Source organism: Puntigrus tetrazona, chromosome 20 (assembly GCF_018831695.1).
Source record: "Puntigrus tetrazona isolate hp1 chromosome 20, ASM1883169v1, whole genome shotgun sequence".
Taxonomy (NCBI): domain Eukaryota; kingdom Metazoa; phylum Chordata; class Actinopteri; order Cypriniformes; family Cyprinidae; genus Puntigrus; species Puntigrus tetrazona.
The window spans coordinates 7,894,181-7,919,200 of NC_056718.1; the positions used below are offsets into that span (position 1 = coordinate 7,894,181).

Genomic DNA, 25,020 nt, shown 5'->3' on the forward strand with positions numbered 1-25,020 from the left:
ATATATATATATAGGGGTAGTAAAAACCAAAATCTGACCATATACATATCTTTCAAGATATTTTGAAAAATATCAAAAGATAAAAGTATTAATATCTATCTTTCTCACTTTCTTCTTTATAATGAGTCAGTGAAAACCAACACTGGTTGGTTACAGTTAATTTGCAGATGTAACGGGTTACAGACACAAAGTTAACCCCTTTACTTTAGAAGTTTAGAAAAGTAATCAGTTGCATTACAGTTTAAACATACTTTATTAAAGTAACACATTTCCAAGTATTTAAGGGTATAGCCTTATAGTAAATACTCAACACTGATTATTTAAAATATATTTAATAGTTATGATACTGTTTTTGACATACTGAGATTCAACTCTTTTTAAATCCTAAAATGCATACATGAAACAGATACATAAACCCATATAGGAAATAAATCAGTTATAAGCATGTCGTATTCTGTCTTAAACTTCTTGGTGATTCATATTTTAGCGCAGCCCATGCAATATGAGAAAGAAATATTTAGAAGTAACCCCCTTGGTAATCATTACACATTTTTTGGTCACTCTTCATTTTAAGATGTTCTTGTTACAGTATCATTATACATTAAGCACGGAGTAACTACATGTGCTTACTATATGACTATATGAGGTTATGATTAGGGTTACTTGCGTGCAGATATATTTAATATTGTTGTTTTTTTTTCTCAGTAACTAACAGACTATGTTTATTTTGTAATGAAATTACGTAATTCGGTTAGGCTACTAGTTACTCCACAAAACTAGTTTCCAGAATGACATGTGAAATAAAGTCGCGCAGGTTTGTACCGACACGGGGGTGAGCAGAATTTACATTTCAGGTGATTTTAGGTTATTAATCATTTAGTCAGAGAGAGTAATGGAGCCACAGAGTAGTACTGTGTCATACTTCCCCCTGCTGTTCACCAGCGTTAAGAGACGGTCAAGAAGAAAAGATGTACCTGTACACATCGTGCATGCATGCATATAGAAATAAATGATCTGTGCCAGACCTGAGCTTGAGCTTTATAGTATAGACGTTTAATTCACACGCATAGCAGACCGTGTTCACTTTAAGACGGGGAGAGAGAGAGTGAGAGAGAGAGTGTGTGTGTGTGTGTGTGTGTGTGTGTGTGTGTGTTTTCACGCAGTCAGGAAGAGCCACACCGACTCAGACAGCACACAAACACAGCCAGCAGAAGCGATGAATGAAGCCTGAACCACAAGCGGCTGGATATCGACGATAAAGCTGCCTTGAACGCGCCGGGGTTTTTTCCCCCCTCTCTCTCCGTTGAATCGTTTCGATAGTGGCGCAAGGGTGAGTCGATGCCTTTAAATGTCACGGTTTCGCTGTTAGCCTGTTAGCCGCGCTCGTGTGCCGTGACTAAAAACTAGGACTTCAACTCGCTAACAGCAACTGCAGACACTCATATATAGAGGTGCACCTACGGCGAGCTCGGAAACGTGTCGCCGGATTAAACCCGTGCCCCGTGCCGTCGCTGCGGTGTGAAGAAAACGGGGGACTTGCGAGCTAGCTGGCTAACCGTCGTTAGCGCTCTCGCGTATAAAATGCACGGAATGGCGCGGGAGCTTAATTTGACACGCTTTCGCCATTCGTGCTTGGTTGTTAAACGAGCCGTTTTTACGTCAACGGGTTACTTGTAATTGCGCGAGCGTGGTAAAAGTGAGCGCTAGGTGTGTTTGAACGGTTGACAGCCAGCGGAGCGGCGCCTTGCTGGCCGTCCTCGGCGTGAAAGCCGCTCTGTTTGCGTGTTTAACTTCACGCTGGAAGATGTTTGCGTAGTAGGCGTGATGAGTGTGTGTTAGCGTGTAGCCGGAGCTCGCGTGAATGGCTGATTGTGTGTCGTTAGTGCCTGCGTGGCCGGGACCCGCTGCACCCGGTCTCACGGTGAACGTACGCTTGATCTGATGAGACGTGTCTTCAGACCGAGCGTGTCTTTTGACCAAAGGCCAAACATCTGCAGGGACGCCTTGCGCGGATAACACGCGTTCTTTGGGAGAGGGGTGTCGTGAAGAAGAGCGCTGTGTGACACCTCGGGACCGGAGGGTTTCGAGAAGGGGAGATCCGTCGTGGTTTGGTGAACGGAAGCGACGGAGGACATCGTTCTGGCCCCTTTTTGTGTTTCCGTTTACTCCGGTGGCAGTGGACGAGGGGAGGGGACATGGTAGTGTTTCTGCGAAGGGAGGAAAACACCTGAGAGAGATTGATTACGGGTGTCAGAAAAGAGAAGGGTTTGGCTGTCGCTCCCTCGGGTGGTGCGTTAGAAGCGGTCACACAGCAGAGGTAACTAGTTTACTGCAATGTGAGGCCAAGGTAATAGTACAGGTGATCATAAATGTATGCTATTAGAGGAAAAAGGAGAAAAACAACTAAAAAGTGGAGCTGTAGGGACACACCACATAGAAGATCCATTATTTATTTATGTGTGTGTATATATATATATATATATATATATATATATATATATATATATATATATATATATATATATATATTTTTTTTAAATGTATATATAAAAAAATATTTAAAAAAAAAAAAATATATATATATATATATATATATATATATATATATATATATATATATATTTTTTTTTTTTTTTTTTTTTTTTTTTTTTTTTTTTTTTTTACAACTCTCATATTAAAAAAAAAAAATTAATTATTTCATATTTCAGCAAGGAACATATAGTTGACCAAAAATGAATAAATTAAACAAAAGTTCTCTTGAAAATAAATATTTTTTTGCATTTTCTGTTTATTGAGCAATCTTTAATCAGCGCGTTACAGGTTCTTTAAAAGCGTAAGCCGCACCGCAGATTTCAGTTTTGATCATTAATATGAAGGATTTTAAATAATCATATGATTAGATACTGAATGAGACTGAAAATTTCATTTCAAAAACATTTTCAAATATTACTGTTTTACTCTACATTTGATCAAATAAATGCAGTCTTGGTGAGCAAAGGAGACCAAACCTTTGAACACTCATCTTTCTCTTCGCTCCGCTCGCGTGCACTCAGGTCCAGGAGACGCGAGAAAAGTTCAGTTCAACTAAATATTAGCGCTCTTGAAATACCGCTTGACCAAACCAATTTGAGAAGCCTACCCTCAATAATAGCTGGACATGATACAGCTGTAATGAAACTCTGTGACCGATAACCTGACCTTGGTGACGCATTTGAATAAACAGAATTCACAACAACAACAACAACAACAGTGAAACTCAATATGGCCTGAAGCTTTCAAACTGACTCCACAACAGCATCCTTATTACTGAGCCCTGGACTTCTCATGTGACTCCAGTGTAAAAAAAAAAAAAAGTCAATTTTTGTACAGAAAGAGAGTATAGATGCAGATCAATATAGCATTAAAAAAAGCATCTCATTGTGATTTTTTTTTTTTTTTTTTTTTGTGTAACGTATAATAAAAAAAATGTTTTGTGTGGATGTCTGCCAGAAGTCTGCCTTTATTCCTTTGTCATGAGTGGGCTGATCCCACACACTAGATGTAAGAGAGCGGAGCACGGTAGTGTGTGTGTGTGTGTGTGTGTTCAGTAGACGTCTTTGGAGTGGCAGCCCCAGGCTGAGATCAGGAAGTGCTGAGAGAGGGCTGGGCTGTGTTTGAGCCTGATTCTGCTGCTCTCACTGTAACACAGACCCTGAGAGCCGTTAGGATGTTGCATGTGTTTGAGGCTGTCCGTATTGATTGCTGGCATTTGGTGAGCTTCACCTTTGGGGAGCAGTGGAGCTGCTGGTTTTGAAGTTTTCTATCTTTGGGTGTATGTTTGAATAAATCTTTCATTTAAGTGGTCTGTGTTGTTATAAGATAGTGATAGTGTAAGATGTCCTTGAATGTGAGCCATTTAGAGTAAAATTAATAACAATTTAGTAACAGTAAAGACATCACAACAAAAAAATATAAAACGTGACAAAATGCATTTTAGCCATCACGAGAATAAGTTGTATTTTAAAATATTAAAATAGAAGGCATTTTAAATATTGATAACTATACTGAATAATATTACTATTAAAGTTCTTTACTGTATGTGATCAAATCAATTTATTGATTAGAAAAAAAAAACATAAAATAAATACTAGATGTCATTTTTTCATAGTTTTTGGAAAGGCTCACCTCATTACATTATCTGTAATGTTTAAAAAAAATGAATAATCTGTCTTGTTCAAATATTTCTTTCTTAAAAAAATAAAGATTATGCATATTTCTTGGCCTATGCCTATTTATTTAGTTTATGCCTTTCAATAAGGGTTTCCTTTTTTTAAGAATCTCATTCTTGTAATGCCTTTCTTTATTATGATATCAGGACGGCTTTTATCCCCCTGATGTTTTCGTATATCAAAGGGAAATTTTAATCCAGATGTTAAAAACACGCTCATTTCTTAGAAGAGCTGCATTCGAATCATTGTATGTATTTTTAATGCCTTTTTGAATGAACAATCGGATCTAGAATGCTTTCACCCACCTGGAAGTATTGATGTGCCAGAAGCTTTGTCTTTTTCTCTCTTTCTTTTTTCCCTACTTCAGGGAGCTGAAGATTGCGCTCTGAAGTGCGTCAGAAAGCAGGCTGGCCCAGACGCACCTGAGCAGGCAGGTGGCCTCCCCACCCTCCACACGACAGCCAATCATACGCTGTGAGCGAGACGCAGACACTACCAGGAGCGTCTTATATAACTGAGGAAGCTCTCCTGCATCAGTGAGTGCTCTTATGTGAAGTGCTCTGATTTTATTCTTCGCCTGTCAGAGTCAGGTCTGTCGGTGTTGACTCGCGGCAGTCATGCAGTACCGTATAAATGGTAGATCTGCGCTTTTAGCATTAGTTTACCCAAAACAATGTACTCTCAGCCCTTCCGAGATATATATTAGTCTGCTTCGTCACTGAAATTAGTTCGTTCACCAGTGGATACCCTGCAGTGAATGGGTGCCGTCAGAATGAGAGTCCAAACAGCTGAGAAAAACATAGTAATAATAATACATAAGTAATCCGCACCACTCCAGTTTGTGTCTCTATCGGTTAATGTTCTGTCTGTTGAAAAGCTGCATGTTTGTAAGACACACATTCATCAGAACGAAGACACACCTCTAGCCCGTAAACCATAATTACACTTCCTCCGGTGAAAAAGCCCGTGCCCTGTTGTTCACTCTCTTTAAAATCCATAAACATATTTGTTTAGAGCAATTTTGGACTGTTTTCATTTATAAGTGAAGCTTGAGCTGTGCGTAATTCTTTCCTGATTCAGACAAGATTACCTTTTTTAACTGAAACAACAATAGAATGGACACAGGAAGCGTTTAAGCATTTTAACCTGACGCAACAGATGAAAGCATATTGATGGTCTCGCGTCTTAGAAAAACACAACTTTTTATTTCACAAGATGTCAGTTGATTGGCTGGAATGCCGTAGATTGCTTGCGGATTATTGTGATGTGTTTTTACCAGCCGTTTGGACTCTTATTCCGACGGCACCCATTCACTGCAGAGCATCCATTGGTAAGCAAATAATATAATGGTAAATTTCTCCAAATTTAATCTGATGAAGAAACAAACTCATCTACGTATTGCATTGCGTGAGACTTAAAGGAATAGTTCACCCAAAAAATCAAAGTTTATAAAAAAAAAAATAATAATAATTTTGTCCTTGCTGTTCCAGGCTTGGTAATGCTGGTGGATAGTGGCCGTTGTTTTGAATCTCCGTCAATCGGATATATATCCATCGTGAAACTAACCTAATCGGCAACGGCTGTATGCGCATTCGTGGGTTCTTCTTGCTTGACCTCTGACCCCACGTATGACACAGTGATTTGGGTTTTAAGAATAGATCTATTTTTGTTTTTAGCAAGATTGAAAGTTCAAAACTCTCAGACTGTGCTCGTCTGAAAGAAGAAAGTCATATACACCTAGGATGGCTTGGGGGAAGAGAAAAATATGGGAATTTTTTTGGGGGGGGGTGAACTATTCCTTCAATAGACAAATCTATTGTTTTAAAATGAAACCACTCTCTTCTCACAGGAAGCGTCAACGTCCTCTCCCTTTACCGTTCTGGTGGCTGGAGCCGCTCCTGTCCTGCCTGACCGGTGCTGGTGTTGGTCAGACAGCGGGCAGTGCCATGCCCCAGGCGTAAGTGCGTGTCTCCGGGCAGACTCGGGCGTGGTGGGCCGCCGGTGGGCGTCCGGCTGCGGGAGGTGATGAAGCTGAAGCAGCGAGTGGTGGTGCTGTGCGCTGTGCTCTTTCTCCTCGGCCTGGCCAAGGTTTTCTTGCTGGACGGAGGGGAGGGATCGGCCGCCAGCCGCCGCGACCTGCGGGCCTTCCGCAAGATGGAGGCCAGCCTGGCCCTGGCCAAAGGAGCTCGGCTCACGCACACCCTGCAGTCGCCGTGGGAAGTGGCCGCCCAGTGGGTGGGTCCCCGGGAGGTGTACCCGGACGAGACGCCCGAGCTGGCCGCCGTGCTGAACGCCCTGGCCACCGCTCGCGTGGAGAGGGCCGACGTGGGCTACAAAGGCACCCAGCTGAAAGCCCTGCTGGTGCTCGACGGAGGACAGAAAGTGGTATTCAAACCCAAGAGGTGAGGAGAGGGATGATTAAGATGGGGAACGAAAGAGAGAGAAAGTAATGAGAATGTGAATGAGGTTCAAATGAAAGGAGTGAGTGATTTTGAAAGAGGGAGAGTGAGGGGAAGAGCGAGCGAGTGAATTAGAGAACGAAAAAGCCGGTGACTGAAATGGAAAAAGAAACGAATGAATAAGAGAGGTAATAATAATCATTTTTATTTATACAGCACCTTGTGGGGATCTGAGCGTGCATAACAATGTGGAGCAGAAAAAAAAAAAGCACAATCACAAATCAGTACACAAACAAATCCATAATACAAACAGGAAGCTATTAAATTTCTTAAAAACAAATGCCAGCCGGGGTTTAGGAGCAGTGGAGCTGAATAACCTGCTGAGCAGCTGGAAAGGACTTTTCTCAAATCTTCTTTTTGATTTTTGTCTGGTTTGGGATATCGGTAACGAGGTTTCGTTTGTTAACATTAGTTAAAAAGCCGTTAGAAGCTAACAACGAACAAAGCTTTTATAGCATTTATTAAACGATGTGTATGTGTTTTGTACGCAAGCTTCGATGATGGAAATAGAACGTTTTTGTAACATTTAAACATTTATTAATGCTTTTGTTGTTGTTTTTTTGAAGCAACAGCGATGTTCACAAACCCTAACTGTAAAGCGTTACCACAATATGTCTGGATTAAAATAGCTTGTCTGTCATTATTTCAGGTGAGTTTAGCTGTCTGCTCTTATCTGAGCCAATTAGTTATCTTGGATCTACGGGGGCTTTAGATAAGTGAGGAAGCTCTGCCGCTGTCCTTAATCTCTAAGGTCACTGATCAAACACACCTTATCTCTGATTACTTCGCATCCAGACTCAATTTTTTCAGTCTATCTGCACTGAACATTTTGGTTCCAAACATCCAAATCCGGCGTTATATTGCGTGCCATTCTAAGTGGAGCTTGAGATATCTTCCAAATAAGAGGTTAGAAAGTTAGACTAGCGGCATGCTAGTGTGTAATGCTTGAGGTTAGCACTTCATAATAGCGAGATTGAGGCTATAAGTGTAGTATAACCTTTTTGGCAGGTTTTTTTTCTCTTTAAAATAGCTTCAGTGTTTAAAGTTTCAGAATGATGTGAAAGATTTGACACAAAAAACATTGCAATACTCCCAATCTAAATAACTTCAGTTAATTCTGGAAAATGCCGTTTCAGGTTTTCACGCAGCCAACTCGGCTTGGCCACAGCATTCATGTTCTCTATGCATGTAACAGTCGCTTTATTATTTGTGGTTTTTATATGTAGAATTTTACCTTGTGTTTATACAGGGTTTTGAAAAACGTCTCTTGCAGTAAGTAGGTGTTGTGTGTCTGGTTTTTATTGTGAGACTCAAATAATCTTATGTTTGCTCACTACATCCTGCTGTGTAAGGATGAAGGAAGCAGTGCGGCTGGGTTTATGTTAGGAGTGGATTGACTAGTTAAGCTCGTTTACTTTCTTCGGTGTCTACACTAAATGTGAAAAAGCTGTGTGTCACCGCACAATCACAGCCAGTCAGAACATATCCGATGTTCAGTATACTATAATTTGGACCAGCTTATCTTAGGCCTGTGCACACAATGCAACGCGACAGAAATCGAAACCAAGAGAAAGCTGGCTGAATCAAAAAACTAACAAGAGAGAGCTTTAGTCTCTTTGTTTTACCTGAATTCATTAAGACACGGATAACACGATGTTTTTATATACGTCTTCTTTTGCTTTTTCTCTCAGTTACTGTTCTGATCTTATGTCTTTATCTTCTTCATTGCCTCATTATTAGGTACACTAGAGATTATGTGGTTGAAGGAGAGCCGTATGCAGGGTACGATCGGCATAATGCAGAAATTGCTGCTTTCCACTTGGACAGGTAATGTTAAAACACAGACACACACACACCTTAGAGTAGAATGAGTAACTCGGTTTCATGTGTTTCATGGTGATAATTACCTTTACGTTGTTTTCTTAACACGTTGTTATAAAACGCAGAAGCCTCTTGGGTATCGTCCTTATTGAGAACAGAAGATACATTGTATTAAGACCAAGATACGTGGTATTTTATGAGAGTTCAGGTTTTTAAAGCGGTTCACCACAATTCAAGAAATCAACCCTCCAACTTTGAGGTTCAGCAAACCTCCTCCCCAAAGATAACGGTGCCCAAATGATTTAAGTTGCACCTGGCCACGAGAACTAAAGACGTGTAAAAATTGTATTTAAATCGTTCATTTTTTTATTCAGAGCGGAGAACCCCTCACTAGAAACAATATTGAATCTCGTTAGCAGATCGATGCCGTTATTGTCACATTAAACGGCCATTACAATGTAGATAACCTGATGTTATTTAAGGATGTGTTATCACGTGCCTGTTTATATTTTGCAAGACAGGGCAGCTCATTTCTTCCGAACACGCAAAATGTGCATTATTTATTATTACGTTTTATTTGCCTCTCTGTGCCCACGGGCTGTATTTTGATGAAGCCAAATTCTCCAAAAAAGCTTTTCACTGATATATCTTCCCGTTTCTGTTGTCAGACAATGGAAAAAATATGAAATATCGCCTGCTTTCAAATGGAGCGGCAGTTAATACACGGCTCTGACAATCACACGACATTGCGACGCCTGTCACTGATCTACAGCTCTGTGTCTTAACATTTTTCAAAACAGGAGATGGAGATTTACCACTAATCAAGGAATCGGCTTCACTGCCCAAATTTTACAATCGAGCCGTCATCCGATGAAATCTAATATTTCGCGCTGGACTGGGTAAAATTAGAGAAGCAACATAATATGCGTTTTAACTGAGCGCTGGTTCTCTCTTTCGCTCGCAAATATAGAAACAGAGGTCTCCTTTTAACTGCAGGTCCTGATGCCCAGTTCTGATTGGTTGCCTACATCCTATTTGTTTTGTTTGACATTCAAAATGTATGATTTGTTGATGTCCGATTAAACAATGACTGAGCTACATGTTTGAAGTCCGTTGATTATGATATAGTATAATTTTTCTTCCTGTTTTATTAATAATTCGTATATTAACAATCGCAGTATAGCTATTTAAATTTCATTATTCTGTCATAACACTCATTTTGCCAGCACGGGTCACATATAACGTAATACGCCGTAAACCACGGAGAAGTGCTTTGTTTTAATGACGTACGTAACGTCCGATCTGCCTGTTTACATGAAAGTCGCTTTGCCACGTATCTGATTTATGTCTGATTTATTTCCACATATGAATGAGGCCTTTTAGTTTTCTACATCCCCGCTGTCAATCATTACCAATGTTCCGCTTTATCTGGCAGTGTTTCCGTGAGCACTAGATGTATTGTTTGACACAGGATATTGTTAGGAAATTTGACTTGGCTTTTTTTTTCTACACAAGACACGTTATTTGCGTCGATGGCTGTTTGAGCTCCAAAAATGAGAAGAGAAACGCCATTGTAATATGGTAAAAGTATTCTTTGTGGGTTGCTGGCCCATATTCCAGGTGTGAGAAGCAGATTTGAAATTAAAGCCATGTGTTCTTCTGCAAGATTAATGCAGGTTTAAAATGAGAGTAAAGAACCGCGTGCGTGGACATAGCTTACAGTGCTTAGCCTTTCTAGAAAAACTTTAGAGTTTTACAGCAGCAGTAGACCTTAATGTAGGTAGTTGTTAAGTTTAGGTATTTGGTAGGATTAGGGATATAGAATAAGGCATTAATATGTACTTAATTAGCACTAATAAATGGCTAATATTCTAGTAATATGCATGCTAATAAGCATCTAATAGTAAAATAAGTAGTTTTTTTCTGTAATATTTTTTCCCCTGAACTATCTGTGATCTCTCACTGTCCGCTGGTGTTCCCAGACACAAGTTCAAAAACCCCTGCTCTAGTCGACTTTGTGCAAAATTAGTTCACTGAAAATTCCTAATTGTAATATTGATCACTGTATGATTCATTATGTCATTGAACAACTAAACCATGCTGTGCAGGGTCCTGCACGGGTCCTGTGTGATTATCTCACACCTGCTTCAACAACTGACCCACTTGACATTAAGGGGCCGTTTACATCTGGTCACTTCATGCGTTTTGTCTGAAGCGAAGTGAAAAAATCAGGTGTAAATGGCATAAGAAACGCATTCGAGACTGATATAAATCCCAAACCTCTTCAGGAGGTGGTGTTTCCAGACAAAACTGGACAAGTGTATCTGGTTACGGAAAATACATAAGCAAATTTTACTCCTCCAAAATGTAAAAAAATACAATGTAAACACATGAATTAGTTACCGTCACTTCAATTGTGCCCGCATTTAAGTTAGATGATGGGTTTTCTCGGGTAAAGTAAATGAAACATGATCAGTAGCCACAAATGAATGTGTCATAGGAACTAATTTAGTTTTAGGGATGAATAACATTACACCTGTGCTGTTTGCGTCGGGAGCCCTGTCAAAGCCCAACAGGCAACATTTATTTAGGGAAATTAAAATAAAACATGACTTATTACTAGAGCTTTTGTTTCAGTTTTAATGTAGGTTTAAAGTTTGGATCATATTAAAAGCATAGTTTGTACATTTTAGTGTAAGTTGCAGCTCATTCCCCATTCACATGGATTGCATTCCACATTGTAAATATTATTGACTGTAAACATTCACTACTTTGTTTATAACCAACTGCGTGTAGATGTGTCATGAGATTCTCAATCTCTTTCTACAGGATCCTAGGTTTTAGAAGAGCTCCCCTGGTGGTGGGGAGGTTTATGAATCTCCGTACTGAGATTAAGCCAGTAGCTACAGATCAACTGCTGAGCACTTTCCTGATGCACGGTCAGTTTCACTCTGTCATTCTCCTATGATGCTTTCTGTCTGTTCGGATGATCCTTGCCTTTTCCTTTTCTGTCACTTTCTCTTATCTTCCAATACTTGCGGTATAGAAAATACGTTTTTTGTATGGAAAATTATTCTGGTGCCATGATATTTCAGTAGCGCACAAGATACCAATGCAATTTGACAATTCTCAATACCACGTTTGGGGCCATCGCATAAACTGAAAAGCTCTGCATTAATGTATCAGTATCATTTTCGAGTCATAATACTTTGCCACAGTCATGTTTAAATATTGAACATGTGTATATATATATATATGCTCTGTCTGTATTATTGAGGAGTTGCATCAGTCGAGCAGTATTTTGGAGTTCAACCGTGTTTCCCTTCAAAAGTCCTTCCAGACATTTTATTGATGGGTAATTGATGATGATGTCTCTTATAGGAAATAATACGTGTTTCTATGGGAAGTGTTATTACTGCCGTGAGACTGAGCCTGCGTGTGCAGAAGGGGATGTGATGGAGGGATCGGTTACCCTGTGGCTCCCTGATGTCTGGCCCTTACAGAAACACAGACACCCATGGGGACGGACATACAGAGAGGGCAAACTCGCCAGGTATTGTGATTGGCACTGGTTTTCTCCCTTGTTCAGCTAGTTTTACTCCTTCAATAGAATTAGTGTACAAGTACATGTTGCTTTATTTGGAACCAGCAGCGCAGGGCAGTTTCAACCTGATGGTTTGTGGTCGATCTGATCGTTGTGTGACTGTTGGTCAGTGGGGACTTTCACTTAGCAATACTAACTCTTGATCTTTGACTTGGCTAAAAGGATGGGATGGTTCAGCTTGCAAAATATAACTGTAGCTGTTTCACACGCTGGGTGGCACAGAAACTGCTGATTAAAATAAACTTTAGAATTAAGACTGTTGGATTTTTGTTTGCATGTTTTCCCACCTAAGACATGTCCTGAAATGAGTTGTAATTTTTTCCCAAACCTATAAACACAAAACCAAAACTAACACTGCTTTTGTTTTTATGGTTATGTTAAATGTCAAGGAAAACAAAAAGAAAAAGGTCCACTCAAAAGTAAAACTGTTGGGCTTGTACCTTTTATTAAATGCTGAACTTACAACTTAAAACCACAGTCTGGGAAATCTGGGAAAATGCTGTTAACTCTGGCAAGGCAGTTAGAAGTGTTCTGGAATTTGAAAAATTAAAACTATTAGAATTTTCTTAATGTTGTCATGATACTGGAATTTGGAACTTTTATATGATACCTTGAAAACAAGAGGAACAAATGCCACAACATGAAAGGCACAACATTTCAGTTATTTATGGAAAGATAAATATAGCAAGGCCAGAACATGAAAATGAGGTATATTTTTAAATGAATGAAATGTGATAAAAATCAATATAGATAAACCTAGAAGCTAAAAACTCCAAAAAAAAACACACCCTGACAAAAGTCTTGTCGCCTATTCAAGTTGTAGGAACAACAAATAATAACTTGACTTCTAGTTGATCATTTGGAATCAGAAGTGTCTTATATGAAAGGCAAAAGCCTCTAAATTACACATTTTACCAAAATAAAATCTTATCATGCCTTGATTTTTAGTTATTTAATTAGGACAGAAAGGTCAGACTTTGCTTAAACAAAAGTCTTGTCACATCTTTAAAGGATTCAAACAATCACAGGTTAGAGTATCGCCTGTGACAAATACTGTAATCAACACATTCCCAGGTGTGTAGAAGAAGAACCCCAGCACACCCAACCTTCATTGAAAATGCATCCTGACCTCTGAGAGCATGCCAAAGATTCAACCACAGACCAAAGTGCTGATCATCAAAAGCCAAGTCTCCTGCTTAGGTGGCAGACATCTTTAATGTATCTAAACGTCAAGTGGAGAGGTTAAAAAAAAGATGTGAAAAAACTGGTGAAGTTCATGACCGGCCAAAGTCAGGCAGACTCTGTAAGACAACTTTCCGAGAGGACCATTCGTTGGTTCGACAGTCCAGGGCCAGCCTTTTTTCGACTGCAGATACATAAAAACTTGTCACCAGAATCCCCTGTATCTACAAGAACAGTCTGTCGAATTCTTTCACACAGTGATTTGAATGGCCTAATAAGTGTTCAGAAACCAGCATTTAAACAAGACAACTAAAAAATCGTGTTGCATTTGTCAAGGCCCATAGCTTGCAGGAAGCATGGACTGTAAAAAAGTGGATTCATTCTTCTGATGAATCATCTATTGAACTGCATCCCAATCGTTGCAAATACTGTAGAAGACCAATTGTAACCTGCATGGCCCCAAGATTCACACAGAAAAAAAGTCAAGTTTGCTGAGGGAAAAATCATGGTTGTTTGTTACATTCAGTATGAGGGCGTGCGAGATCTCTACAGAGTGGATGGCAAGAGCCTGAGGTATCAAGACATTCTTGCTGCTAATTACATTCCAAACCAGAGGAGAGGGCAAATTCTTCAGCACTATGGTGCTCCTTCTCATACTTCAGCCTCCACATCAAAGCTCCTGGAGGCAAAGAAGGTCAAGTCCAGTCACCAAACATAAAATTATTGAGCATGTCTGGGGTAAGATGAAGGAGGAGTCATTGAAGAAGAAACCAAAGACTCTGGGAGTCCTGCAAAAATGCTTTCTTTGCAATTCCAGATGACTTATTAAGTTATTTGAGTCATTGCTGAGACCTCCATGGATGCAGCCCTCCAAGCTCACTGGAGTCATAAACAGTATTAACTTTTTTTATGTTACCTATCTGTAAGTCACTACAAGTTATGTTGTGAGGACAGACTGGGGTCTCCTTTCCCTCCATCAGGGAACGAGGGTTACATACGTAACCATGTTCTGTACTGTATTTCTGTTAAGTGACAAGACTTTTGTCTAAGCAAAGCCTATACTTTCTGTCGTAATTAAATAATTAAAAATCAAGGCATGGTAAGAGTTTATTTTGGTAAAAAAAAGGCGTAATCTAGAGGCCTTTGCCTTTCATATAAGCCACTTCTGATTCCAAATGAGAAGTCAAGTTATTATTTGCTGTTCCTACAACTTGGATATGCCTCACAAAATATAATTTTTAACGTTGCAAGAAATCCCCAATATGGACAAAGGCATCAAGCTTTCCCTATTTTAAAACGCTTTGACTTAAACATGAATAAACTAAACACATGACTGTAGTAGGGCTGGTCCGAATACCATTTTTTTGAGCTTCGTAACTTTGATAGTAATCAACACAGAATTTATGGAGGAAGGGGGCTGAACATATTTTTCTCTCCAATAAAGGCAGGAATCTACATGTACTTTGATAAGGCCTTAATTTGTAAATTGCATGATTACTTAATAAAGTAGAGTAACGGACCACCCATGTGATAAGAGGAGGGAGAGAAACAGTTATCTTTAGTGTTTTGAAAGCGTGCATCAGTTGCTTTTATAGGGTTTGTACGGTCATGGAAAAAACTTGGAAAAGCTATGACATTTTAAAACAACAAGTTTTGTAAAAATAATGGAAATTAAACTTTATAAATTAAACCTTGTTTCTAGTTTATCTAAAATAAAACCTGCTATATAAACCAATATTCTTGAGAGCGGAGCCCAGAGCTCGTGGTCGGTGTTGTTCGGACCAGAGTTTTCATTTATATAAACGGGAATCATTCTGAGCCGTCTCAGCACAGGGGAGATATTTTACTCTATAGCTTTGTTTTAGGCAAAGGGGGCATCCCATCTAAAAGGTGCCATTGTCCGGTGAGGTCCGGTTAGGGAGTTATGTAACGTGCCGTTTCGGCGATCTCATATCGCTTAAAAATTAGGAGGAAAAAATGGCTTTTGGAGCTCCTGCCCCCATTTGGAGATCTCCAGGCTACAGTTATAGCTTTCTCCTCATTCCTGCAGCTTTCAAGTTTATAATTCCTGCAAACGTATATTGAATATAGCATGTAGGTTAGATGAGTAAATAAATCCACATATATCCAATATATCAGACTAAATCAAGTGTGAGTGATTGAGCTGTACTGCGTCTTCTCTGTTTCACTCTCTCAGTTCACATCGGCGCTTCTCGTCTGCGTTACAAGTGCAACCGCTTTCTGATCCAAGACTTTTGCTCAAATGATGCGGGTTTCACATCTCGTGTCTTTTGTATGCTCGAGTTCATTTTTTTCAGATGTAGATGTGCGGAAAGCGAGCTCATAATAGAGCCAGGCAGACAAGTTGAGAACCATTTCGCGGGGGATGCCAGGTGTTTCGAGAAAAGGATATTCGAAACTCAAAACTTTCAATTGAATGCCAACCCGCCAAAACGAATATTCGAATAATCTGGTCCAGCCCTAGACTTTAGCTAGACTTTAGCTATATGACTCCAGTTTTTATATCCATAAAAATAAAGTCTAATAATGCAGTGCTATTTGACATAAACATAAAAAGTGTATTTATTTAACAGCAGGTATGTAAATGCTTCCTCTTATGCTGCAGTGAGCGTTTAATCGCTAGAAGAAAGAGAGAGAATGTACAGCTGGTGTTATTGATATTGCAAAACAGTTGAAACCATTTTAGATAGTTCAGTAGCAATGTATTTAAAAAAAAAAAAAAATTGGTCTCTCATGCTGAAATAAATGATCCCAAATATAACAAACAAATGGTAAACGGGGAAAGCCAGTGTCCATTTCTGCTCTCATTTAGTGCTTGGCAAGTGTTCATTTTTGACCCTGATTGAAGAGCTCTTGGAATGTATTGAGGGCATTTCCTCCGTTTACTGCTAATCTGTGTTGCAGAACTGTATGAAATGCATGAAACCTTTTTTCATGACATTAACCTTATCACCGCCATCTCGGTCACTTTACTGGAAACTTTTGGTTTTAGCAGCCATTCAATGAAACATACGGCTAGTTTGGCTATTACTAATCGGTTCATATTGTGACTGCTATTTAAAATGTAGTAACGGACGAATTATTTTGGTCTGAAGTTCTCTGAAACTCTTTCAGTTCTGCAAATACAGGTATGGAATGCACTTGTCATCCTGTTGTGCAATTTGCACAAAATTTGTACTTGCGCTAAACATCCTTAGCACTGCAGGAGTGAGTCTTGAAGTATGGAAATTTTTGTTGGTATTCATTGCAATGTCACTGGGTTTTTTTAAATTGGTTTTTTAGTTACAAAACACATGCTCAAGATATTTTATGTTGCATTCTGTGGCATAAAACACATCATGAATAACCCAGTTGTATTTTTTTTTTTTTTTTTTTTTTTTTTTTTTTTGAAAAGGTGATTGCTAACAAGTGTTAAAATGCTTCTTTAAACATATCTACCCACTAGGCTTTTTTTTTAACCCTGTTTTGTTAAGGCGTGTGTGCACACTTGTGCAAACTACTCTAACCCAAACTTTCCAAAGTGCACATTTTAATTAAAGGTTAAAAGAGTTGTTGGAAGTTTAGTGATGTGACATTGACCCCGCAACTGTGGTGTGGTTTTTGTAACTTCAGCTTTTTGCCTATGGTGATCGTATTTAGGCTTTAAATGTTATTAAAATAGATTTTTTTAATTAAATTTGAAGAAGCTGCTTTTGTCGGTCGCAGTAATACAGAAGCAGTTAAAGCAAAAATGTCCTCCCTACAGCACTCTATTAAAGGAAGAGTAGTATCATATTTTCTGCTTTATCCATTATCTTCCCTCCTGAGACAAATTCAAAACGAATGCATTACAGAAATTAAAATACACCTAATTAAAATTACACCTGTATTGCATTAGTCTCGAATATTTCTCATGGGCATTTGACGATTTTTCATTAGAGTTAAATCCTTTTGTGGCTCAATGTATCTGCAATAGAAAACCTGCTTAATAAGAATAATGAACACCTAAAGAGTTTTTCATTTTCGGCATTCATAGACAATCACATATCACTTGTTAAATTCAAAAGTAATAGTAGTTATTAAAATCGATGTTTTTTGGAATTGGTAAATTCTCTCTAAGTACTAACAAATAGGCAGTATGTTAATAATAGACATGCTAATGAGCAACTAGTTGTGACAATTGGTCCCAATAGTGAAGTGTTACCAAATATGTTTCCCCTAAATGTAATTTTGAAAGTCTTCTTCAGATTGTTTCCTTTTCTTTTTCACTGGACTGCATGGGATCTATTTATTACGTAAATGTCCTGTCTCTAAGCTCTTAAATGTCTCATTAGCTCCTTTCTGGTTTTTAAGAGGCTGCCAGGTGACCTATCACCTGGAACAAGGTGAGAATAGCCCCTTTTACACAAAAACCTCACTGGATAATTACTGGTAAATTGCCGTAAAGAGATCATGTGTTAAAATGTTTTAAAAATAACTGTAAATTTGTTCCCGGACGTTGTAAATGACCAGAATTCAGAATGATTAGCATGTTCAGGTATTAGCATGTATGTGTCCAGAACACACTCACATAAGATGTCTGCTCCGAGCCAATCTAGAGCCTTTGAAATTTTTTAATTTACCAGTAAATTAATTTAGGTAATTTTACAGCAATTTACTGGTATTACTGCGTGAAAGGGGCTAATGAGATTTCTCACAGACTCTGAAGAGAAGTTCACATTAATCCAGAACTGATGAAGTCAGCAGATGAACGTGTTCAAGAAGATGTGTGTGTGTGTGTGTGTGTGTGTGTGTGTGTGTGTGTGTGTGTGTGTGTGTGTGTGTGTGTGTGTGTGTGTGTGTGTGTGTGTGTGTGTGTGTGTGTGTGTGTGTGTTTTAATTGATTGTGTTGATCAGTGATTCTCTGTTTGTGTCAGGTGGGAGTATGATGAGAGCTACTGCGAGGCCGTGAAGAAAATGCCTCCTTATGATGCCGGTCCACGGCTCCTGGATGTGATCGACACAGCCATCTTTGATTACCTTATCGGTAATGCAGATCGCCATCACTATGAGAGTTTCCAAGACGATGGAGGAGCCAGTATGCTCATCCTTCTGGACAACGCTAAAAGGTAGAAAGAAAGAAATCTAGAGATCTAGTCATCTACAAGATGATAAACCCTAGCAGAGGTGGACCAAGTATACAAATACAGCACTCGAGAAAAAGTGCAGATAATATTACTCCAATGAAATATTTAAGTACAGTATCTTAAGTACTTAAGCATACTATCACTAAACCCAAGTGATTATATAACTGGGTTTCTACCAGAAAACATGTGAGAAGCAGTTTTAAATAAACAGAGAATTAAGTTTGTTTTTTGATGCACGTGAGACTCTTTAAACTTTTGTGTTTCTCCTGCAGTTTCGGGAACCCAGCTCTGGACGAGAGGAGCATTCTCGCCCCTCTTTATCAGTGTTGCATGTGAGTTCACACAAACACCGAGTAAACATGGACTTCCCTTTACAACCCACTTTGGTTTCCAAAAACGGTGCTCTTCTGGCAGTCCCTAATTTCTGGATTACGTCATCTGCTGGCTGTGGTGACGAATGCTTCCCATTCTGTTCTTTTAAAACAAACACACTTACCACTGACACGCTGTTGACCTTCAGTTATACAGAAAGCCTTCGAGTGGTTTTGCCTAGATGAGTGCGAGTCAAAGTTTCTATTGAAACGTGTACGTTGAAAGGTTCAATTAACTTTAAATCAAGATTTCAGATTAAAAGACACCTTCAGCGGTGTGCTGTAGACTTTCCTCCAATATAAATGTTTTGTTTTCAATTCCTATATATATGGTTCTGAGCTAATAACATTACCGGCATCTACCTGGAGAAATGATCAAGCAACCAAAACTGCGTTTGTATCAAGGTTTTATATAGAAATGGATATTCTAATAATAAATATGGACGATACTACTTAAAACCGGTCATAATATGAGGTTTTTTTTATATTGCATAAAAAAGAAAGTACTGCATATACTGCTTTTGAAAACCAGGAGGCTTGTGATTGTAACATTGAGTGCCGTTGTCACTGAATGCTCCATCTGCCATCAGTGGTTCATCCGTAACATTATAAATACATATGCATGCAAAAAAAGAACAACAAAAATAACTCATTTATTCAACAATTCGTCTCCTCTGGTTCAGTGTTGTACATTTTGGATACGTCTTCTGCCCTTTGACTCGAAGGAAAACAGCGTATCCAGTAGGCACTATGCTGAACCATAGGAGACTCATTTTTGAATAAAGTCATTATTTATGTATTTATTGCAGTTTTGCAGCAATTAATTACAAAATTTTAGGGTGGAGTAACCCTTTAAATTGGTCATTAATAAAGAGTGAAGATTACAAATAAAATTTTGTTTACATAAAATCTGAAGACTGGAGCAATGAAGGTAAAACAGGAATAAATTTAAATATATATTAAAATAGAAAGTGTGTGTTAAACTAATATGTCACACTGCTGTTATGATTCAATTACTCTTAAGAGCCCCCTAGTTTTAAAACCATGATATTTTATAACAGAAATATACATTAATACACTTATCTTTTAATAGTTAGATCAATTCTGGGTAATGAGGCTTTCTGTGGGGATATTCTATAGTCTTATCTCCCAGAATGCACTAAACTCTAATTTTCTCCTTAATTATATATTAAGTAGCATTATTGTAATAATAGTAATATCAAGAGATATTGTGAGGCCGCTTACGCTGACAGTGATTTCACGAAACAAATCAGTCGCAAGTCATTCATTTTCAAACCGAGGTGACGTTTTGAGGTGTCATGAGAAACCGTGTCCATTAAATGACGTGACGAATTTGAGCCGAGCTCATCGCTATTGAAAATGCACCGAACATCTATGGTTTCGTTGCTTCTTGTCATTTCATTTTTGCACCTGAATGAGCCAGGCACGATTTGATGTGTTATTTCTCTCCGAAAGGGTCCGCGTTTCCACCTGGAACAGGCTAAACCTGCTGAAAGGCGGAGTGTTGAGTTCAGCAATGCGACAGGCCACGGCCCACGATCCAGCCTTCCCGGTGCTGACCGGGCCGCACCTCGCCGCGCTCGACCGCCGTCTGAACGGAGTGCTGGCCACCGTGCGGCAGTGCATGGAGACGCAGGGAGCCGACAACACGCTAATCGAGGACCGCATGAACCTGCCTCATCCTTAAACACTGGAGAAACACATGAAGTGAAGATGCGTTTGACTCTTAATGCACAGGCGCCTTCCTGCTATGGAGCCAGAGAAGCAGAGGCCACAAGAAGCCTTATGAGCCGACCTGGTGGGGTTTGATTTTCCCTGGATTCATTCAAGTCAGACCACAGAGGTCCTCCATACTGTTTTTTTCTTGCTCTCTGGATGGAGCGAGGAGGCTTTGGCGAACATGTAGGTGGACTACATTCACCTTGTTCCTGTTATAGTTTTTCTTTTTCTTTTTTTGCCATCTAAATCTTGTGGAAGAATAGCCACTACCAAGATGGAGCTCCAAATAAACAAATATACCAGTTCTTTTGCAGGAAGATGGATGAACATTTTTTTTCAGAGTTGCAGATGTGGAACTTGGGATGAGATCTTTGGAGTAACTAGACTCAGGAAGACGGATCTATTAACAGACGTTCGGAGATCATCTCCAGGATTGTACATACTGAACAAGCTTTTGAATAATACGGAGTAATAATATTATTGATCTAAAGAATAAAATGAATTATGATAGACTCACTGTGTTCTGTATGCAGGATGAACACAGTGTTGTACAGAGCCGGGCCGCTGTTGCTTCTGATGTTCAGAGAAGACGGTGAAGACGACAGCAATGTAAGATTGCTGTGGGGAATTTTCAGCATTAAAAATTAATATTTAAACTTACAAAAAGTCTGCGTGTGTATGATGCATTTGTTCATCCTTTCTTATTTAAAGGCAACTGTACAAAGACAAATGACGGAGACCGCAACCTCTGGTTAAGCAGCATGCTGTTGGCACATTTTTAGTCTAGACTACACACAGATACGCACAAAATACTGTCCGGTGTGGGGCTTGGCCAGTGTTCATGTAAGCACGTTGATTTTATCTTGGGAACAGTTGGGGAAAAATGGATTTGTAGTATTATATTGCGGGAAGTGATGGAGGCCTAATAGGCTCGAAGCGGTCTGTGTCAATAATGCTAATTAAACAACAAAAAAAAAGATAAAAAAATCACTTGCTCTTGATTGAATGGCTTTCGTTGCTTTAAAGCAGGGGTGTCCCAACCAGTCCAAATAATGAATGTCTTGTAAAGTGAGGACCATTCAAACATGCACTCTTTTAGAAATAAAGGTACAAAAGCTGTCACTGGAGTGGTACCTTTTCAAAAGGTACAGTAAACGTTTGCACATAAAGAGTCCATTTTGGTTCCCTTTAAAGGCACATACTTAAACTGTACATATTTGAACCTAAAAGGCACAGCCCCAGTGACAGCTTTGTACCTTTTATTTCTGAGAGTGGAGAAAGCATTTTTCATTTTTTTTCTTCTTAAAACGTTTTTTTTAGATACTGCGTTTTGGCATATTCATTTTTATGGCTATAAATGGTTTGGTTCCAGAGATAATGGCATTTTAGTTGTACACACATTCTCTGGTTTAAAAATAACATGATTCTGTCATCTTACTAAAAGGTTTATTTTTAACCTGTAATTTGGCTCTGATTCTCAGGTGACATTTCTCATTATGAACAAAAAAGAAGTTATTTCGCCTGTCATCACTATACAGAAAAAAATATACGCAAAATCAAAAATTTGAGCTGGGGACTTTTGGTTGAGTTGACACTGAATGACCTATATAGAAGGTCATATAGTATCTTAAATACAAAACGGCATTAAGGTAACACACAATGCAATAAGCATGTAAAATATGTAAAGCCAATTCAGAGAATTGTTTCTGCATATTATAAATGTTGGAAATGTATTTCTAAAATCGTGTCTATGATGCAGTGGAGCTGTGTTTGGCTCAATAATACTTAAAAATAAAATCGGCTGAAAATATCAAACGAGTTTAAAATTAAATTTAATTAAATATTGCTATAGTAAGAACGTAAATGAGGACTAAGGGCCGTTCTCATGTCGCACCTAAAAATACGTGGAAAATGCTAAGATGCTCCTTTTTTTTCAAAGGGTTCGTCCGGAAGCTTCTGTCGTCACTAAGCAACCATGATCTGCTCTTTCCGTGAAGACACGGAAGTTTCAGCAAAGGATAAACGGTTTTGCAGCAATAAAAATCGCTTGCAGCACATCTGCTGCTAAATTGACTTTAAATGGCTTTCCCTGTACAGCGTTGACCAACTACTGCTTTATTTTGGCTGAGCTTTCAATGTCGTTACAGAAAAGGTGCTGATTGGTCGATTGTCATGTGACCCGCGTTCTGAAAAGTTTAAACATTTTTATCACGAGCGCGTCGCGACCACTTTGCTTCTCCGACGTTAACTTGCTGTGCTACGTGTCAATACGGCTCATAGATGCAGAAACATGCCAATTATAAAATAACTAGATTGATACAATGTTTACGCAGCGTTTTAAATGAGGGTATTTTAGACCCTACTCTGAAGTAGGAGGTCATTTAATTCCTCCAATTAGGAATTCTCCAGTTCCTAGTTCCTGCGGTGCGAACGCGCCAAAAATTGGGTAGTACCACAGTTAGTTCGGGTACTATGAAATAGTTCCTGTCCTGTTCACCCGTGAAGGGAAATTTCAACCAAAAATGACAATTCTGTCATTAATTACTCACCTTCGCGTTGTTTCAAATGCGCAATTTAAAGATGTTTTTGATCTGTAAAGTAGTCCGTGTGACGTCAGAGGTAATTTCGCGAAGCTACAGGAAATACATTCTGTGTGCAAAGAAAACTAAAATAATGACGTAACAGTTCTTGTCCTCATCCCATTCGTCCCAGTCATTATGGAGAGTACCGCAATGGAGAGTAAACTGTGTGTAAACGAATTAAGTCATTATCTCTGCATTCTTTGTGCACAAAAAGTATTCTTGTAGCTTTGTAAAATTAAAGACCACCGATGGACTTCTACATTTCTAGGTCTTGAATGTTTTACTTGTGTTGCTGTCTATGGAGAATCAGAGAGAGCTCGGATTTCATCAAAAATATCTTAATTTGTGTTCCGAAGACGAACAAAGGTCTTTTTTGGTGAACTATTCCTTTAAGTGTTTAATTACAGTATTAATTTCATAATTGGACACTGTTTGAATCCTGGGATAGACTGGCCGTCGATCCACCTTGACCCTCGACCCAAAATAAGACAGTTTGGCAGTTTGATTTTTATTACAATTTTATGGGATCGTGTTCAGAGTTGCAGCAATCAATCAATCAATCAATCAATCAATCAATCGTTTTTATTTATATAGCGCTTTTAACTATACAGATTGATTGAAGAGTACAATGACAGGGTTGTATAATGATGAGATTGAACAATTTGTTATTACATGCAGGGACGGTCTCTGTAATCAATTCGACGATAATCACTAGAAGTTAAGTGTCCCCAACAAAGCAAGCCAGAGGAACCAAAACCCCATCCATGAATGGAGAAAAAAAAACCTTGGGAGAAACCAGACTCAGTTGGGGCCGATTCTCCTCTGACCGGACGCCCAGCACTTAACTTCCAGTTCAACAGCTCAGCCCGAAATGCATGATCATCCGTCAAGTCCGTTCAAAGCGTTTAACGTTATTGGAAAAACTGGCACAGAAATGTGCAATTAGTTAAAATTTTCGGTTTAATACTTTGTCAATGGAACGCAATGAGCCTCTGTATCACCAACATCATCTCTCTGTCTGTTGGTTTACTGGAAACTTCTAGTATAAAGTGCAAAAGTAGACTCATGTTTCGTGAGGTGCATATCATTAATCATTTCGTATAGTCGCTGACTAACAGTGAAACCGTCGAGAGTTTTGATTGCAAGGTTTTTGGATATTCCTGATGAGCGAGCATGTCATCGTTCTAAAAACTCCTCTCTGCCATCTAACCTCATTATCAGATTGGTGTTTGTTTGTCGGCGAGCGGCTGTCCTTTAGTTTGGCGATGGGATTTCCAGCGTGCATGCGCGGCGTCGCACGTGTGGCTAACAACGACTTTGCGATCTTTGCTGCAGTCGGTCTTATCTCTCCCTCCAGTCACCTCTGAACTTGACTGGCTGTCCTAAATATCTTGACACCTCAAACTTGCGCTTGCTCATCTGAGGCTGTCGGGCTTGACCACCCACCTCTCTGTGGGCTGTGGGAAGGGGGCTTCGCCTGAGATAGTGGCTGATATTGACTAATGAGGCCAGTCTCTCAGCAGAGGTGGAGATGCGGGGAAACCCGGGGGTCTGCTGAGAACCCACTGATGGAAAGTTATCGCAAAACACACAATACATTTCAGTCACTCGCAGAAATGAAAAGTGTTAAACCGCACTTGTTGACATACAATTAAAATCAAACTTGAATGCAAACTTTTTTAAATCGTGATTGCACGTCTGAGTAATTGATCCCTTTCTGTATATTTGTAATGATTATCAATTATTTTTGAATAATTCATTTGAATAATTAGTAATTATTTGTATATAAAATAAATATGAAGAATATTTTAGAACATTTAATAACAAGAACATTTTTTTATTTTCACTAATTAGATAAAAATAAATTTTGTTTTGTCACTTTAAATTCTATTATGAAATTAATTGTTTATAAATATTTAAAATACCT

The 25,020-nt window shown here is 39.0% G+C and overlaps 1 protein-coding gene across 1 annotated transcript; it reads left to right on the forward strand.

Annotated features, from left to right (window-relative positions):
• The first annotated feature begins 1,129 nt into the window (after positions 1-1,129).
• fam20b (FAM20B glycosaminoglycan xylosylkinase) lies at positions 1,130-21,177 on the forward strand. Its single transcript, XM_043219761.1, has 9 exons — positions 1,130-1,330; positions 4,576-4,744; positions 6,058-6,610; positions 8,408-8,494; positions 11,318-11,427; positions 11,870-12,041; positions 18,191-18,382; positions 18,673-18,732; positions 20,248-21,177. The coding sequence occupies exons 3-9, from the start codon at positions 6,234-6,236 to the stop codon at positions 20,477-20,479; spliced, it is 1,230 nt and encodes a 409-aa protein (XP_043075696.1). The 5' UTR covers positions 1,130-1,330; positions 4,576-4,744; positions 6,058-6,233; the 3' UTR covers positions 20,480-21,177.
• Positions 21,178-25,020: the final 3,843 nt, after the last annotated feature.